The sequence below is a fragment of the Coturnix japonica genome, chromosome Z (assembly GCF_054131305.1).
Source record: "Coturnix japonica strain WE chromosome Z, WE-NBRP24, whole genome shotgun sequence".
Classification (NCBI taxonomy): domain Eukaryota; kingdom Metazoa; phylum Chordata; class Aves; order Galliformes; family Phasianidae; genus Coturnix; species Coturnix japonica.
This window is the reverse complement of record NC_140702.1, coordinates 346,004-361,335: the sequence shown is the minus strand read 5'-3', so window position 1 is coordinate 361,335 and position 15,332 is coordinate 346,004. Positions and strand designations below refer to the sequence as shown.

The following is a 15,332-nucleotide window of genomic DNA, read 5'->3' as shown; positions in this document are numbered from 1 at the left end:
CGTCAGAGCATGCGCCGGCGTAAGGAGCGTGGCGCTGTGCTGACGTCATAATAGAGCGACGCTGGGCGCCAAGATGGCGGCTCTCCAGGGATAACAATGGCGGCTGTGGGGATGGCGGCCTGTCAGCTCCCCTTCATAATCCCTATAGCTCTGTCCTGTCCCTTCATAATGCTTCAGGGGCTGTTTTGTGCCCTCCAGCCTGAGAAAGGCTTCATTCAATCTGTGTGGAGACAGTGGGCGGTTGTAATGGGGCCGGTGTTTGTAATGGGGCCGGTGTTTGTAATGGGGCCTGTGTTTGTATTGGGGTTTGTAATAGGGCCGGTGTTTGTATTGGGGTTTGTAATAGGGCCGGTGTTTGTAATGGGGTTTGTAATAGCGCCGGTGTTTGTAATGGGGTTTGTAATAGGGCCAGTGTTTGTAATGGGGTTTGTAATAGGGCCGGTGTTTGTAATGGGGTTTGTAATAGGGCCGGTGTTTGTAATGGGGTTTGTAATAGGGCCAGTGTTTGTAATAGGGCCGGTGTTTGTATTGGGGTTTGTAATAGGGCCGGTGTTTGTAATGGGGTTTGTAATGGGGCCGGTGTTTGTAATGGGGTTTGTAATAGGGCCGGTGTTTGTAATGGGGTTTGTAATAGGGCCGGTGTTTGTAATGGGGTTTGTAATAGGGCCAGTGTTTGTAATGGGGTTTGTAATAGGGCCGGTGTTTGTAATGGGGCTGATATTTGTAATGGGGCCGGTATTTGTAATGGGGCCGTGCTGTGAGCTGTTTGCCCACACCAGGTGTTGTGTTCTTTGCCCCATAGCGAGGGCAGGGTCTGCCCTATTGCTGAGTTGTTGCTGGCTGCCACCCAGCTCCTTTGCTGGTGGTGGATATGGGGAGCTGTGCCCTTCAGCCCCACTGCAGGCTCTAAGTCAATTGAGTCACCTTCCTTTGCTTTTATTTGCTCCACACGTGCGGTGCAGTGAGATACACAGTGGCCTTTGCTCAGGCATTGTGTTCCTTGGCAGAGAAAAAGGCACCATCTGTAGCAATCGGATCTAAGGGAATAAAAAAGCTGACGTTTATATTCTGCATAACGCCAAGCCTGCAGTGGGGTATCTCAGCTGGTATGATGGGGAGGGGTCTCTGCCTTGCTGCAGCAGCATGTATCCCACCTCCTTACATTCCCTGGTGATTCTGTGATTCTATGAAAGCTATGTTGCCTTCAACAGCAACAGAAGTGACAACTAGGAAATGCAAACTGGGAGACTGTTATACCTGGCATCGCTCAAGAAACACAACAAGATGATTTTGGCAATCAAATAAACAGAACACTTGGGAGAAATGAACTGGCACAACAAAGACATTTTTGTTCCTCTGTTTGTGATTTTCCCTCTTCCATCCTCATTCACTGCAATTCCAGCAGCCAGTCCTTGGAAAATATGGATCCTTCTAGGTAGGAGAAGAAAAGAAAGCTGCCACCAGAAGTGATGCCTACCTGTGTACAGTCCATACAGATGTCAGATCAGAAAGTTGTTTGCTCTCAAAAAAGTAAACAAGGCAGATAGAAATCAACTATCAAGGAACAGAAACAGTTCTGATCTTCCTGGCAGAGCTTCCAAGATCTCAACAGATGTGACCTGAAGAGAGAAGTGAACAGGATAAAGAGAGATCACACTGGGGCTATTTTATGTTTTAAGTTAAGCCTCGCTAATGTGGAGGTGACACAGTAACACAGGCTTGGTTTTCTCCTTGTTGAAACTCTCTGGTGGAGAGATTGAGGGCTATTAAAGACTGAAATTGAAACTGACTGGTGGTGCCAGACCCTGTCAGCCCGGGATCCTGGCATGCAGCTGAGGCTCCCCAAGGAGCATCCTACCTGCGTGGATGAGCTCCTACCTGCGTGGATGAGCTCCTACCTGCGTGGATGAGCAAGGAGCTCATGTGTAAGCTCCGCGGGAAGAGAAAAGTTCATGGTATGTGGAAAAAGGGTATGACCACTTGGGAAGAATATAAGAGTATAGTCAGGGCCTGCAGAGATGCGATGAGGAAGGCTAAGGCCCACCTGGAGTTGAATCTAGCTAAGGAGATAAAGGATAATAAAAAAGGCTTTTTTAAGTTTGTTAACATCAAAAGGAAGGGTGGGAACCAAGGACACAGCTTTTGTGTCACTCACCCACCTGTGGCAGAGGTCAGGATTTCTGCAGGTATGGGAAATCATCCCATCACTTAGTGCCTTACAAGGAGCTGAGAAGCTTTTCTTGCTCAAGTCCTGATGGCAAAGAGTTTCCTGGGGAGGCTTGGTGCTTGCATGGGGTTGGATCTGATCAACTTCTTGTGTGCTGGTGTCCATCTGTGGTTTGTGGAGCAGTTTTAATCCCAGGGTCTGTCTGGTAGGTTTGGGGCTTTGGCCAGGCCAGGGCAAATCCAGTGACGGGAGTCCAATGGATTTGAGACCTGACTTGAAGCCTGTGGGCATCACCCAGGACTTGGGATGAGAGGATGAGGCGTAGGAACAAGGACCTCTTTGGTCCGTATTAGCTCCTGCCGTTCCCTTTTTTGGGGGGAATCAATGTGGGCTTTTCTGTCTAAAGAACAGACTCATTGTGCAGCCTGTGAATGAATTCATTCTCACCTGCTGATTGGTGCTCTTCTCTAGATGGAGCTGCAGTGGAAATGGACACTTGTGGTCCGATGTCCGGCCCCTCCCGCATGCTCTGATCAGCCGAATGAGCAAGACCTGGCTCTTGGTTGGTGAGTTGGCTTTTGTTGGCTTGGAGACACATCATCCAGTTGCACCTCATGTTATATCTGTTGTGTTGAGCTCTCGAGCTCCAGCCCCAACAGCTGTGCAATGTGCTCTGCAGGAAGCGCTGATGTTGCACATGCAGCCCGGTCTTTTATGTCTCATGTCCAGTTACACACGTTGTTTGAAGCACCATCTTAGAGGCAGCCTTGATTTCTGCAGCCCCGAGCTTTGTGCCACGAGAGCTCTCCTGCTTCTCGCTGTGATGTGAGACTGAATGGAAGGCCCTGCAGAAGTCTGGGTAGGTGATGTCAGTTGCTGTTGATTTCCCCACCCGTGCTGGGAAAAGCAGGGAATGGGACTGGGGGACATCCCGGCGGTGGGATCCTGCCTCAGCAGAACTGAATGGCTGTTCTGATCCACGTATTTTAACCTGAGTGAATCTGACACTAATGAGAAAGGGGAGGGGCCTGTGGGAAGAAGATGAATGTGCCGCAGTTTGTGGTGCAAGGTGTTCTAGGAGCTGCTGCAAATAAGGCATCCTTTTTGATGGGGAGAGATTAGGTTATTTTCATGATAATAGTTCAGGATGTGTTTCCTTTTCATTCATCTTTCATACAGCCTCTCAAAAAACTGTGCATTCTCAAGTAGTATTTCTTGCTAAAGAGAATTCATGTGCAACCTTCTTATTTGTCTGCGCAAAGGATCTTCTCATCATCTCTGTCCGTATTTCTTTTAGACCCAGAGATGGAGCAGAGAGGAACACAGACTTGGGTGAATCTTCATTCAGGAGCAGGGACACGTCATGCTCATCTAAGGTGTCTGGCTGACAACAAGAGCAGAGAGGTAAGTTTCATAGGGTCGCGTGCCCATTTTATTTTATTTTTAATTCATGATGCATAGAGGCGTTCCACAGACAAAGTGAGCATTTGTCAGCTGGACTTTCTAGAAATGACCTAGGCAGTGAAAATGGGTTTGAAGCATCCCTAAGAGCCCCGCAAGAGAATGCTGAGAGTTAATCTGGCACCCTCCTTTGGAAACATCCGGTGTCTGTCAGCTCTTCAGCTGTGCCCTAACACCTCCCATTGCGCTCCCACACCAGGACAGAATTCCAAGCCCACACTGAGTTATGGGCATGGGCCCCATAAACCCCATAGAGGCCCCAAAGTACCGTATTGGCCCCACAGTCCCATACAGGCCACAAAATCTCATACAGGCCCCACAACCCCATATGGGGCACATAGACCCCACACAGGCCCGACAACCCCATACAGGCCGCAAAACCCCCTATGGGCTCCATAAAACACATATGGGCCCAATAAACCCCATACAGGCCCCAAAATCCCATATTTACCCCACAGTCCCATACGGACCACGAAATCCCATACAGGCCCCACAACCCCATATGGGGCACATAGACCCCATATAGGCCCCACAACCCCATATTGACCCCACTAGACCACATATAGGTCACATATGTGACCACGTGGTCTTGGCTCCCCGCCTTGTGGGGTGTCATGGTGGACCAGGCTGTTGGACGTTGGTGATGTCTTAAGTGGCTGGAATGAGGGGAGGAGCGGTGCGTTCTGTGTTCCTTTGTGGGTGAGCTAGTGGTCGGAGTGGTTGGTTGCGTTGTTGCTCTTGTGCTTTTAGTGCCGTTAGTGCCTTTAGTTAGTTAGTGTTAGTTAGTTAGTGTTGTTAGTTAGTTAGTGTTGTTAGTTAGTTAGTGTTGTTAGTTAGTTAGTGTTGTTAGTTAGTTAGTGTTGTTAGTTAGTTAGTGCCTTTAGTTAGTTAGTGCCTTTAGTTAGTTAGTGCCTATAGTTAGTACCTTTAGTGCCTTTTTCTTCACACCGTCGTGTGCAGCAGCTTGTAGGTAAGTTGAGCTGATGTGGGATGGATGGGTGGGCAGTGAGGTGTTGAGAACTGCTGGCTGTCGGAGCTCACAGCACCATATTGCTTACTCTTGACCATCAGACGTAATTTTCCCCTGGTACACACGTTCCAAAGGGGGTATCTGTAAAGGTGGCACCCATCCCGTGCTTCTTCCATTGTCTTCTTTGCTCAATTGTGGAAGCATTGTAAAGTTGCTGGGTGGACAGGCATCACGTAGCCTGAGACTCAGCATGTCTTGCAGCAAGTGGATGGGACGGTTGTGCTGTGTGCGTTATTCCATGGCTGTCTTAGCCCTGCTCACTGACCTGCTCTTTCTCTCTCCTCTCCTCACCCTCCGCCCACTGCCTTGGTGCAGCTTTTGCTCTCATTACATCTGAGCAAAGCGACAAGGAACTGCTGCTGATAGCGTGAGGTGATCTCACTGCCAGGTACGTGCCATGTTTTGTCCCCCCGCATGGTTTTGCCGCAGGGTATGCGCGGGTAGCTCTGAAGAAGTCTGTCCATAGTGTGTTGTGTGAATAGAGAAAACAGAAGTGTGTTTCTGCTCTGTTCCAGCTCTTCACAGCTGTGATGGGTGCTGCGTGCAGTGGGATCAGCTGTGAGCCCAAGGTGGCGGCGACGGAGGTACAGTATGAAGCTCTGGCTGGTCTTTGTTCCCTGTGTTGAGCCATTAGAAGGAGCTGCAGGTGTACTCTCCTGCAGGAAAGAATGGGCCAAAAAGGGCCTGGCCAGCTGTCTGCGCCAGTGCCATTGCTGATTAGTCTGGGTTGAGAGAGATGCATCTTTGCATGGCCTGGCAATGCACGCCAGGATGGGAAATAACTGTGATGAGACGTGCAGCTCCTTCTGAAGTGCTCCTGATAAGGACGGAGCGCATTTGCTGCAGCTTTCTCTGCAGATGTGCTCCTCACCTTGAAATCCTCCTGGTTTGTCCTCAGCTCCTGACCACGGTCTGTTCTCTGTTTTGCAGGCTGATAACATGCGGAAGCCGCAGCTGGAGCGTGCGGTGTCATCTATTAACGTTCCAGCGATTGCGGCAGCCCATGTTATCAAGAGCCACGTCGCCCAGGGGCCGGGTGAGCTCTCCCTGGAGGTAAGCAGTTCCAGGAGTTCCTTGTTGTCATGCACGGGAGAGTAGTGTAGGGTGTGAACGCCTCAGGAATACTCTCAGACTCCTTCAGGATGTCTCCCTTGCTGTCAAGCTTGAGGATATTCTGCAGCACAGAATCAGGCAGTTATTTGAGCTGTGCTTTCCTGCCAGCTGTGCTGAAGCTGGGATTGACATTTCAATCCCTTGCAGGTTGGAGACATGGTGAGCATTATTGCAATGCCACCAAAGGAGCTGAGCCCCTGGTGGAGAGGCAAGCGTGGCTTTGAGGTAGGCACATGTTTCCGACTAGAGAGCTCAACTTGAGTAGAGTCAAGAATCTCAGGTTGGAGCTGCTCTGCCTGCACAGGATGGCTTCTGGATGCAAACAGTTGCCCTGTGTTGGTGTCAGAGGACCTTCCCTTTGGCTCTGGGCTCAGGCTAATGCCCACCTGTCTTTTTGATCTTGTTACAGGTTGGGTTTTTCCCTGGTGAGTGTGTGGAACTCATCAGCGGAAAAATTCCCGAGTCCCTCGTCAATTCCTTGCCAAAGCCAGGTACGTATTTTATATTTGACAATGCGGATTAATAAAATGGGGTCAGAACGTGGCTTTCAGGGGTTTTGTTAATACCTGAGTTGAGCAAGCTTAGCAAGAGGACTGCATTAAGCTCCATCAGAACACGCAGAGATCTGGCCCGATCCCTCTGTGTTTATTCTTGGACATGGGGAAGTCACAGAATCCTCCTTGAATGGCTTGGGATTGGAAGGGGCCTAAAGGATCCTCAGGCTCCAAGGCCCCTGCCTCAGTCTGGATCGCCAGCCTGTGCATTTAGCTGGGGATGAGAGCAGGCTGTCCGGGGCCCCTTCTGACCTGGCCTTGGGCAGTTGCAGGGATGGGGAAAACAATTCTTGTGTGTCCTTGTTGGGAATGTTCTTCCTGTTGTTACCTGCTCGGTTGAATGCGTTATGCTCAGCCTCGTCCAACCGATCCAAGTCTGAAATGAACTGGTTTCTTCGTTTTGTTGCACAGTGCCGAAGAAACGGGGCAAGCTCAGTACCTTCCTTCGCTCCCTGGTGAAGGCCCGCCCCAGGAGAGCGACGGAGCCGGAGCCAACGAAGGAAGGGGTGTTTGGGTGTGACCTGGGGGAGCACCTTCTGCGCTCTGGGCGTGATGGTAAGGAACAGCCCCTTCCTGAGATCTTCCTCCATTGGGCATCTAAAGATGAAAGGGAGATCATACCCAGCAATTGTTTCAGCCTGAAAATGTAGGAAGCCTTCTGGCCAAAGAGAGCATCCTGCATCCTTTTCCTTGCTCTTCTGGTCATGAGATTGGATTCCTCCATTCCCCAGGGAGCTGTGATGGGACTTGCAGTGTCTGTGGCTTTGCCAGAATTACTTTCTCCAGGCTGTTGATAGGTTGTGGCATTTCTGGAAAGCCAAGAACACATCTCTGTGTAGTTTCCTCACAGCTGTCTCTGCCAGCTTTCTCCTCTAAGGAGGAAGCAAGCGGTAGCTCAGCTGGGCTTAGTGGATGGGATATGCGAAGGTCACGGCCTGAACCAGGACTTGAGTAAGAAGCTGAGCTAACTGCTGGCTCTTGTTCTGTAGTCCCCCAGGTCCTCCAGAGCTGCTCAGAATTCATTGAGGAGCATGGCGTAGTCCAGGGGATATACCGCCTGTCCGGCGTGGCGTCAAGGATCCAGCGACTACGGTAAGAGTGCTGTGACTGACACAGCTGTCAGTAGGGGCACATGTCATGCTGAGGGCGTTCAGAGGAACCCATTTCTTTTCTTAGCTGTATTCTGTGTGGCTTTGGACTTGTTTTCATCTTTCTCAAAGTCCTCTGCCCAATTCTGTGTCCTTCTCTGCAGCCATGAATTCGATACGGAGCAGGTTCCCGAGCTCAGCGTCCGAGAACTTCACAGCGTGAGCTCCCTATGTAAGATGTATTTTAGGGAGCTCCCAAATCCTCTCCTGACCGACCAGCTGTATGACAAGTTCTCGGTAAGCTCAGGGCAATGTCTTGGAAATGACACGTACCTGTTCCCTGGGCATCCTGGCTAGTGGTTGCAGCAGTGCCCCAGCTCTGAGGTCTCCTTTCTGTTAGCCCCATGAGGCATGTTCCCCAACTATTGGTAGAATGGGGTTAATAGCAAAGTGGACTTGGAGATGAATGCCTGCTGCGAGGAGCTGCACTGTGCAATCAGGCAGTAAAGCCGCCCAGAGCTTGCACTGCTTGGCCTTGATGGCACAGGCTGCGTGCTGCTGTGTTCCCCTGATGCCTCTTGGAAGGCATCGAGTCTGCCTCGGTGCTGACCACCAGCGCGCTGTCCCCATGGTTCCCAAACCTGTGGCAGCTCTCCAGCCTGACTGGTGTCTGAATCCCTTCCTGCCTTTTTCCAGGACGCTGTTTGCGCTGCCACAGAGGAGGAGCGGGTGCACAGAATGCAGGACGCCATCCAGCAGCTGCCCGCTCCTCACTACAGGTCAGTGCTGCGCTCGGTCTGCTGAGCTCAGCCCTGCTGCCTTTCAGAGGGCGATGATGCTATTCTGAAGTGCACTGCAGCACGGCTTGCTTTCTGGTGCTGAACATCTGCCTCTCTTGTTTTCCAGGACGCTGGAATACCTGATGAGACACTTGGCGTCTCTCGCCGGGAACAGCTCCGTCACCAACATGGATGCAAAGAATTTAGCGATAGTGTGGGCTCCAAACCTCTTAAGGTAAACTTCTTTTTCCGTTTCAACATGCTGCTTAGTTCTGCTCTCCCCCAGCCCCAGGGGCACAATTTCTAGATGACAGTTTCTACTCATTTGTTTTGCTGGGACTTCTATGTCCCTGATCATCCAGGAGAATTTCGTCAGTGGCATCGCTGTTTGCCCACTGTGGAAGCCTCTAGAGCCCAATTTGACAGTTTTTGGCTACAGAATTTCAGACTTGGGGAAATGACTTGTAAGATCTGCCTTTTCTTCAGATCCCAGCGGAGCCCATCTACCTGCACAAGTGGAGAAGCTGCCTGCATGGAGCAAACCCAGTCAGCTGTGGTGGAATTCCTCATCAGCCACGCAGATGTCCTATTCTGCTCCAAATCCACAACAGCCATGGGAGAGGGTGAGCACCTTCTTTAATTAGCTTGACATTGATCTGACACCTTGATCCAATCCAGGCCTTCTCTAAGACCTTTGAAAATGCTCTAACTGTTGAGGAGACAACAGGCATCTGGGCTTAGATTAGAATATGGTGCCCCATTGCTGGATCCTCAAAGTGTCCAATCCCAAACCTTACATGTAGAGAACCGTCACTGCTGTTGTTTTGCAAGCAGGTGAAGCTTAATTGAAATGCGACAGCAAAGCTTTCTGATAACCCTGCCCCCTAGTTTTTATAGGGTTTTTGTTTGCCTGTTTTGATACCAAGAGCTGCTCTTAATTATGGCTGTCATTTGCCCCGAGCATACCCCTGAGCACATGGTTATTTTGAGCTCCTCTTCTTCCAGTGGCTCGCATAAGCAAGTCTTAGAGAAATGCAGATCTGGGATGGCTGTGCTGCTGCTTTCTGATCCTCCGTCTCACCTGTGGTTTTCCCTTGCAGGGCACTGTTCTCTGGCCGGGCCCAAGTCTGTGTGGGTGCCTCCTGCCACAAAGCTGCTCACCGTGCAGGAGGCACAGGCCCAGAGAAGCGGCCAGAGCAGCTCTCCCACCGCGACACGGAGCAGCGACATCATGGTTGAGGAAGGCCCCGCAGCTGTACTGGGCAGATTCCATACAGTCATTGATTTTCTATCTGAAAGGTAAAGAGGAATTCTTTTTCCAGCCCCTATCATCATTGGTTTGGTGGGTTTTATTGGTTTATTTTTTGTTCGTTACATGTATATGAGCCTGCCAGCTCCTGTCCTGTCCGGCTGTGGAGCCTTTGCTCACATGCTCTGCATCTTTATTGACATGGTTGAGAGAAATGTAGCCAGCAGGACTTGAGGGCTCAGTGCAGCTCTTCCCTCACCCTACACCACAACTGACAGCATGCTCTGTTTTCTCTCTGCAGACCAAGTTCTCCCAGTAGGAGGGCAGAGTCATGAGCTGGCAGTTGGTGTTCGTGCTTCTGCCTGGGCACACCATCCCCTGTGGCCGAACACCAACTGCAGAGCAGCGCCAGGGAGCCCTCCGAAGTAGAAGTCTTGGTCCTGGAAGGTAAGGGTGCAAATCCAGCTTTCAAAACACTGTTTGTCAGCAACACAGCTTCATGATTCAGCTTGCGAATGTTCGACACTAACCACTGTGCATCTTCTCCTTCCTAGGTGACTCCAGCCCTTCTGTAACCCAAAGACGCAGGACATTTGATGATGGCGCATCCTGTGCTTCCCTCAATGGAGAGCTCATGGGAAGCACAGGATGCTGCAGTTCAACTGACAGCCTTCAATATGACAGCAGTGATGGAGAGAAGAACATCATCATCGTGCAAGCCGTAATTCATCCCATCCCTCCTGAAGCTGCTGACCTGAGCCTGCCAGACACCACAGACACCAGCCGGGATTGTGACCCAGAGCCTTTCGAGGACAGCCCAGCCCAAGAACAGCCCGAGTGCCCAGAAAGCGACACCACCATGCAGGCTCAGGTCAGCAGCACAGAGGAGAAGCCGAACATCTCAGAGGGGGGCATAGAATCAAACCACCAGTCCCAGGCTCCAGGCAACAGCACAGACTCTGAGCCACTATCATGAGACAAGAGAGGATGGGTTCCATCTTTCCTTTAGACCTCACGCCTCCCTCCTTTCTCCTATTGAATAAAGGCACGCTCGTGCTCAATCAACGCCTTGACTGAATTCTGAGTCTTCATTCGCAGAGATTGGGATGAGTGCAAGAAACATCAAGGCAGCTCAGCTTGCAACGCTCTGGCTGTGGGGTGCGTGCAGGGACACTGTAACCATACAGGGAAAGGCTTCCACTGCTTCCTCAAGCTGTAGTCCAGCCCTGCTACTGCTCTGTGGCACAAAGCCCTGAGGGATGTTCCATATTGTTAACCTAAGTGAAGCCAGCTTCATGCACTGTGTTTTGTTGTTGCTGGGTGAGAGGGGGATGCACGTTGGTGAGAAGATGAGCATTGCTGGATCTGCCACGAGTGTCCCTTCTGCCTCTAAGAATATGTCCTAAGTAGGATGTGAACACTGCTGGCACTTCCTCATTGCACGTGCTTGGAGGATCTTCAGTTCTTGCACATTCAGGATGTCTGTCAGTGACTACGAGGAAATTCTCCAGTACTAGGAATTCCATGAAACAGTTGGAACGGGTAAGTGTCATCTTTGTACAGAAACAGCACGCCTAACAGTCTGTCTCACCACCCTGGAATTAATCTGAGAATAGATTGACAGCTCTTGTCAGTTCTCTAAGTCAGGTTTCATTTGGATAAACTTGAAATTGGATTTTTGAAACCAGTTGGAAATTGATGGTGCTGATTACCTCTTCCTCTAATTAAAGCATTACACACAGTGTATGCTAGGTACTCTGCTTTATCTGTAATATTATATTAGAGAAGAATTCACACTCAACTTTAAGCATCTGTGTTTTGATTTGTAGGTGGTTTTGCAATGGTAAAACTCGGGCGGCATCTTCTTACTGGTGAAAAAGTTGCAGTAAAAATCATGGAGAAAGTTACTTTATGGGTAAGCCAAAAGGCATTTAAATATGAGAATATCTTCTGTTGGAGTTGTGGAGTTCTCAAGAACACGGGGGCAGGTGGGATGGTACATAGGAATGCAGCCTACTGGTCCCATTGCCTTTTGAAAGATCACATTTCACAAGGTCTGTGAATGAATGTGTTTTTCTGTTGGGAGAGAAAGTTACAGTACTCCACTCCATTCCAGTGGATTGCAGGAGAGAATTAAAGGGGGAAAAGACAACACAAAGTAGAACTCATGGGTTGAGATAGAATTATGTACTGAGATAGAGAAAAGGATAATAGTTATGATGAATGCAAAAGCAATTGCTCACCACCTACCAATCAGTGTCCAGTTAGCCTCCTAGTAGTGGAAGAGATTTACATGAAGTTATACCCCCTTCAAAACTCTTTCCACATTATGTCATATAGTATGGAATATCTTTTAGCCATTTTAAGTCAGCTGTCCTAGTTCTGTTCCTTCTCACTTCCTTGGGCTCTCAGCTGAGATTGACTGTCATCTCCATTGTGGCTCCATTGGGCTTGGCAAACAGCCTGTGTTGTAGCCTGCTCTGAGTGCAGCAGCCTTGCAGGGTGCCCCTGTGCACAGATCTGTGGGTATCCTTTATTGGCAGCCAGAGGGGTTCACAGCAGTCTCCTGGGTATGAAAGGGAACCCTGAAAGACTTCCACAACCCACTGTTCTCTTTACAGACCCTGGAAGCTATGGACGACATGCTGCAGATTGTGCTAGATGTCTGTCCCATTGCCAGTGTCAATAGTCAGCTGCAGGGAATCTTGGAGGTCTGTCTATTGCCTCACAGATTAATCTGAATGTAAGAAAATCGGGCTGACTTTGTTTGCTTTGCTCAACAGTGGCTACATCAAGACAACAGAAGACAGCAGCATGTTTATATTGTCCAGGATCTATTCAGGACTGGAAGCTGTGCTCATTAAGTCTGGACTAGCTGATGAGTTCGTGGATCCCATAGCAAAGAGACAGTCCACCAGCAGAAACATGAGAGCTGCTCTGAATGTAATGCTTTCTATCTGTGACATCAAAGGTGAAAGCGAGGCTGCACCCATGTGAAATATAGCAAGGGAATCACCTTGACTGGATGACTATGCTGTGCCCAGTGTACCCCATTTCAGGCTCTGGTTTTCAAGAATATGGATAAATATAATAAGTATATAATAAATATATATATAATAATAAATATATAATGAATATTATAATAAATATAATAAGTATATAATATTTATTATATAAATAAGAATAAACACTGATGTGGGTGACAAAACACATTATTAACACAGAGTGATGTCCTTGCATAAATGTGACCATGAATGTCTCTCCAGCTACCAGGACTGGTGCTCAGCAGTGCCATATATATGCAACTTTACTCTCTAGATTTGTAGAACAAGCCCACAGATCCTTCAAATAACAGCACAAGAATTGCATCCAGGTAATACCTTTGGCTGGCTCCTTGCACACTCAGTGGGGCAGCCATTGGCTCCTTCCAGGTTTGGTCTCTTGGTGTTTGAGCTGACCCAGCATTAAGTTGGCTGGTGCGTTACACACCCCAGTGAGTCCCAAGACAGTGCTGGGTATGGAAGCCTTTGGCTGGCACAGGAGATTGAACTGAGCAGAGACACGGGAGGGCTGTGAAAATAAGCTTTATTTGTCCAACTGGGTCAACTTTGCAGTCAGAGGAGAGTGGATGGGGCAGAACTTTGGCACTGGGGCTGCCGTTGGGCATTACCCCAAAGAAAAGGGTCGCGGTGCATCGCAGCCTGCTGGGGGTCATGCAGCTAATCGAGCTTTCTTTCCTCCTAAACTCTGCAGGAGCTCCTGGAGCATATTAAAGAAATCCAGGAGTTTTTGGCGTGGAAATGGGCACGGTCTAATTGGGGTCGAGTACGTTGGTTTGGGCCTCTGATAGGAGGTAGTGACGTAGGCTGAATATGGTGTTGAAGTCGGCGCTTCTGCTGGAAGCAATCCCATCTGTACCAGGATCCAGTTGCGGAAGTACTGAGTGGAGGCATAGACTCCAGGCTGCTGTGCTCTCCCACAGCCTTTCCCCCAGCTGGTCACACCAATGAGCCAGAAGTAATCAGCAGTTTTATCTTTGCACATCAGAGGACCACCGCTGTCGCCCTGCAGTGAAGCACAGAGTGTTATTGGGGGTTGGTTTGCATGCAGAGCACAGCGCTGTGTTGGGGTGCAGCTCCTACCTGGCAGGTGTCGATGCCGCCCTGCGGGTACCCAGCACAGATGTTGTGGCTGTGTATGGCCCCGGCGTACCAGTGGCTGCTGTTGCAGATGTTGAGGTCAATGAGATGGACTCTGGCCTCCTGCAGGACACGGTACGGTTCGATGTATTCCTGTAGAGCTGTGAGCATAGAGCACAATTGGCACCATCAGCTCCTTGCTGGTTACGCTGCTTGTGTGTGAACCCCTTTCCCTACAGCTTGGCTTTGTGTCTCAATTCCCTGCTTTGTGAATTGGATTCTCTCTATGGATACACCCCCATGGTGTCACTGGCTTTCATTACAACCATCAGGGATGCCCGACGCATCTCAGCATCGTGCCAAGCTTTAACTTTAACACTCACATCTCATTCCCATGTGTCCCCAGCCGGCGACGTAGCAGTCTGTGAGCTCCGACACTCGCACCGAGTTGTCGGGCACGCAGGCCAGCTCGATGTAGTAGCTGCATCGGACGGGCTGGTCCAGCTCGAGCAGCGCGATGTCGTTGGCCATGCTGTCCCTATGGTAGTACTCATGTGGAATAACCCGCACCACGCTACGCACAACAGCTTCGGGGCCCAGCTGCTTCAAATTGTGGCCCCCGATCACCACGTGCCACGGTGTGTCGGGGCTGGAAGGAGAGAGGATAAAAGGGTCAGGAGGAATATGACGACATCCTGCAGCAAGACAGCATTTCATGGCTATCTCTGCTGTGCAGGAGGGAGGAAAGCGGTCCTACAAGGGCTGTGACATCCCAAGTGTGCCTTGGGTATGAGGGCTGCAGAGCTTGGGGCTGCTGGAAGGAGGGCACCCAGCAGTGCCCAGGGAAGGGGACAGCCCTTACCTCGCATGGTCGAAGCAATGCGCCGCCGTGAGGACCCACTGCGTGGTGATGAGGGACCCTCCGCAGATGTGCCCCGTGCCCACGTACCACGTACTTTGAAGGCTGACAATCCACGGCCAGGCCCCCGGTGAAGCATCCGTGCCCCCCACCACTCTCGATGCCCCGTATTGATAAGCCATGGGCCGAGTCCCGCAGGTGCTGCAACCACAAACGCATCAATTTAACACCCGAATCGCCGTCCGTCCCCTCGGGGCTGACATCGGGGCCACTCACTTGCAGGCTCCGGTGTATCCGTATCCGGGCCGGCAGGCGGCCAGCAGCACCACGAGGGGCAGCAGCGGCACCATCGCCCCCCGGGGCACGATCATCATCGCACGGCAGCCCAGCACACCCGGCTTCGTCGCCACGGACGCTGCCGTTGCCCGCAACGCTGATGTCACAGCACCGTCGGTTCCGAGGGCTGTGCCACCCGAGGGGGGGTCCGTGGGTACTCAGTTGCCCCCTTAGTTGTGTTATCCAGGAGGTTAAAGGGGGGTGGTGGGGCAGATGAGCGGCTCCATGTGTGTCTGAGGGAAGGATGTGCATCCTTATGGAGACAGGAATGGAGCAGGGCCAGTAGGACTGAGGAACTCGGTCACAGCCCCAAAGCACACAATGCCCTCAGCCAACAGCACCTGGAACACCAAATCTGGGCTCCAGTGCAGCAAACAGGGGGAAAAATGAACTGGGGAGGGGAGCTGCTTATTTGGGAGGAGCCAAGCAAGGTGAATAAGCATTGAAAACAAAGAAAAGGGGCAAAGAAATCATGCATAAACAAACTGAATGCTGAGCTGGTTGTTTTACTGAGTCCTGCCTACAATCACATTAATCCACCTTAATGTTTTTGTTTA

At 50.5% G+C, this 15,332-nt stretch overlaps 2 protein-coding genes across 9 annotated transcripts; one reads left to right on the top strand and one right to left on the bottom strand.

The window, feature by feature from the left end:
• The first annotated feature begins 25 nt into the window (after nucleotides 1–25).
• Nucleotides 26–12,649, top strand: LOC107306684 (rho GTPase-activating protein 32-like). 8 transcript variants are annotated; one of them, XM_085529826.1, is made up of 21 exons: nucleotides 26–1,955; nucleotides 2,639–2,733; nucleotides 2,847–3,026; nucleotides 3,465–3,571; nucleotides 4,974–5,046; nucleotides 5,174–5,242; nucleotides 5,589–5,711; nucleotides 5,919–5,996; nucleotides 6,181–6,262; nucleotides 6,737–6,880; nucleotides 7,315–7,417; nucleotides 7,578–7,710; nucleotides 8,110–8,192; nucleotides 8,320–8,427; nucleotides 8,679–8,815; nucleotides 9,293–9,491; nucleotides 9,743–9,888; nucleotides 9,996–10,983; nucleotides 11,271–11,356; nucleotides 12,063–12,152; nucleotides 12,225–12,649. In XM_085529826.1, the coding sequence occupies exons 6-17, from the start codon at nucleotides 5,189–5,191 to the stop codon at nucleotides 9,774–9,776; spliced, it is 1,278 nt and encodes a 425-aa protein (XP_085385952.1). In that variant the 5' UTR covers nucleotides 26–1,955; nucleotides 2,639–2,733; nucleotides 2,847–3,026; nucleotides 3,465–3,571; nucleotides 4,974–5,046; nucleotides 5,174–5,188; the 3' UTR covers nucleotides 9,777–9,888; nucleotides 9,996–10,983; nucleotides 11,271–11,356; nucleotides 12,063–12,152; nucleotides 12,225–12,649. The 8 variants fall into 8 exon arrangements, with proteins under 8 accessions (XP_085385952.1, XP_085385950.1, XP_085385949.1 ...); XM_085529824.1 differs by lacking the exon at nucleotides 12,063–12,152 and having other exon boundaries at nucleotides 2,948–3,026; XM_085529823.1 differs by lacking the exon at nucleotides 12,063–12,152 and having other exon boundaries at nucleotides 2,897–3,026.
• A 417-nt stretch (nucleotides 12,650–13,066) lies between these two features.
• On the bottom strand, nucleotides 13,067–14,993 carry LOC146753312 (acrosin-like). Its single transcript, XM_085529831.1, has 5 exons — nucleotides 14,716–14,993; nucleotides 14,443–14,640; nucleotides 13,964–14,229; nucleotides 13,584–13,741; nucleotides 13,067–13,506 (listed from the first exon to the last, which is right to left on the bottom strand). The coding sequence occupies exons 1-5, from the start codon at nucleotides 14,811–14,813 to the stop codon at nucleotides 13,153–13,155; spliced, it is 1,074 nt and encodes a 357-aa protein (XP_085385957.1). The 5' UTR covers nucleotides 14,814–14,993; the 3' UTR covers nucleotides 13,067–13,152.
• Nucleotides 14,994–15,332: the final 339 nt, after the last annotated feature.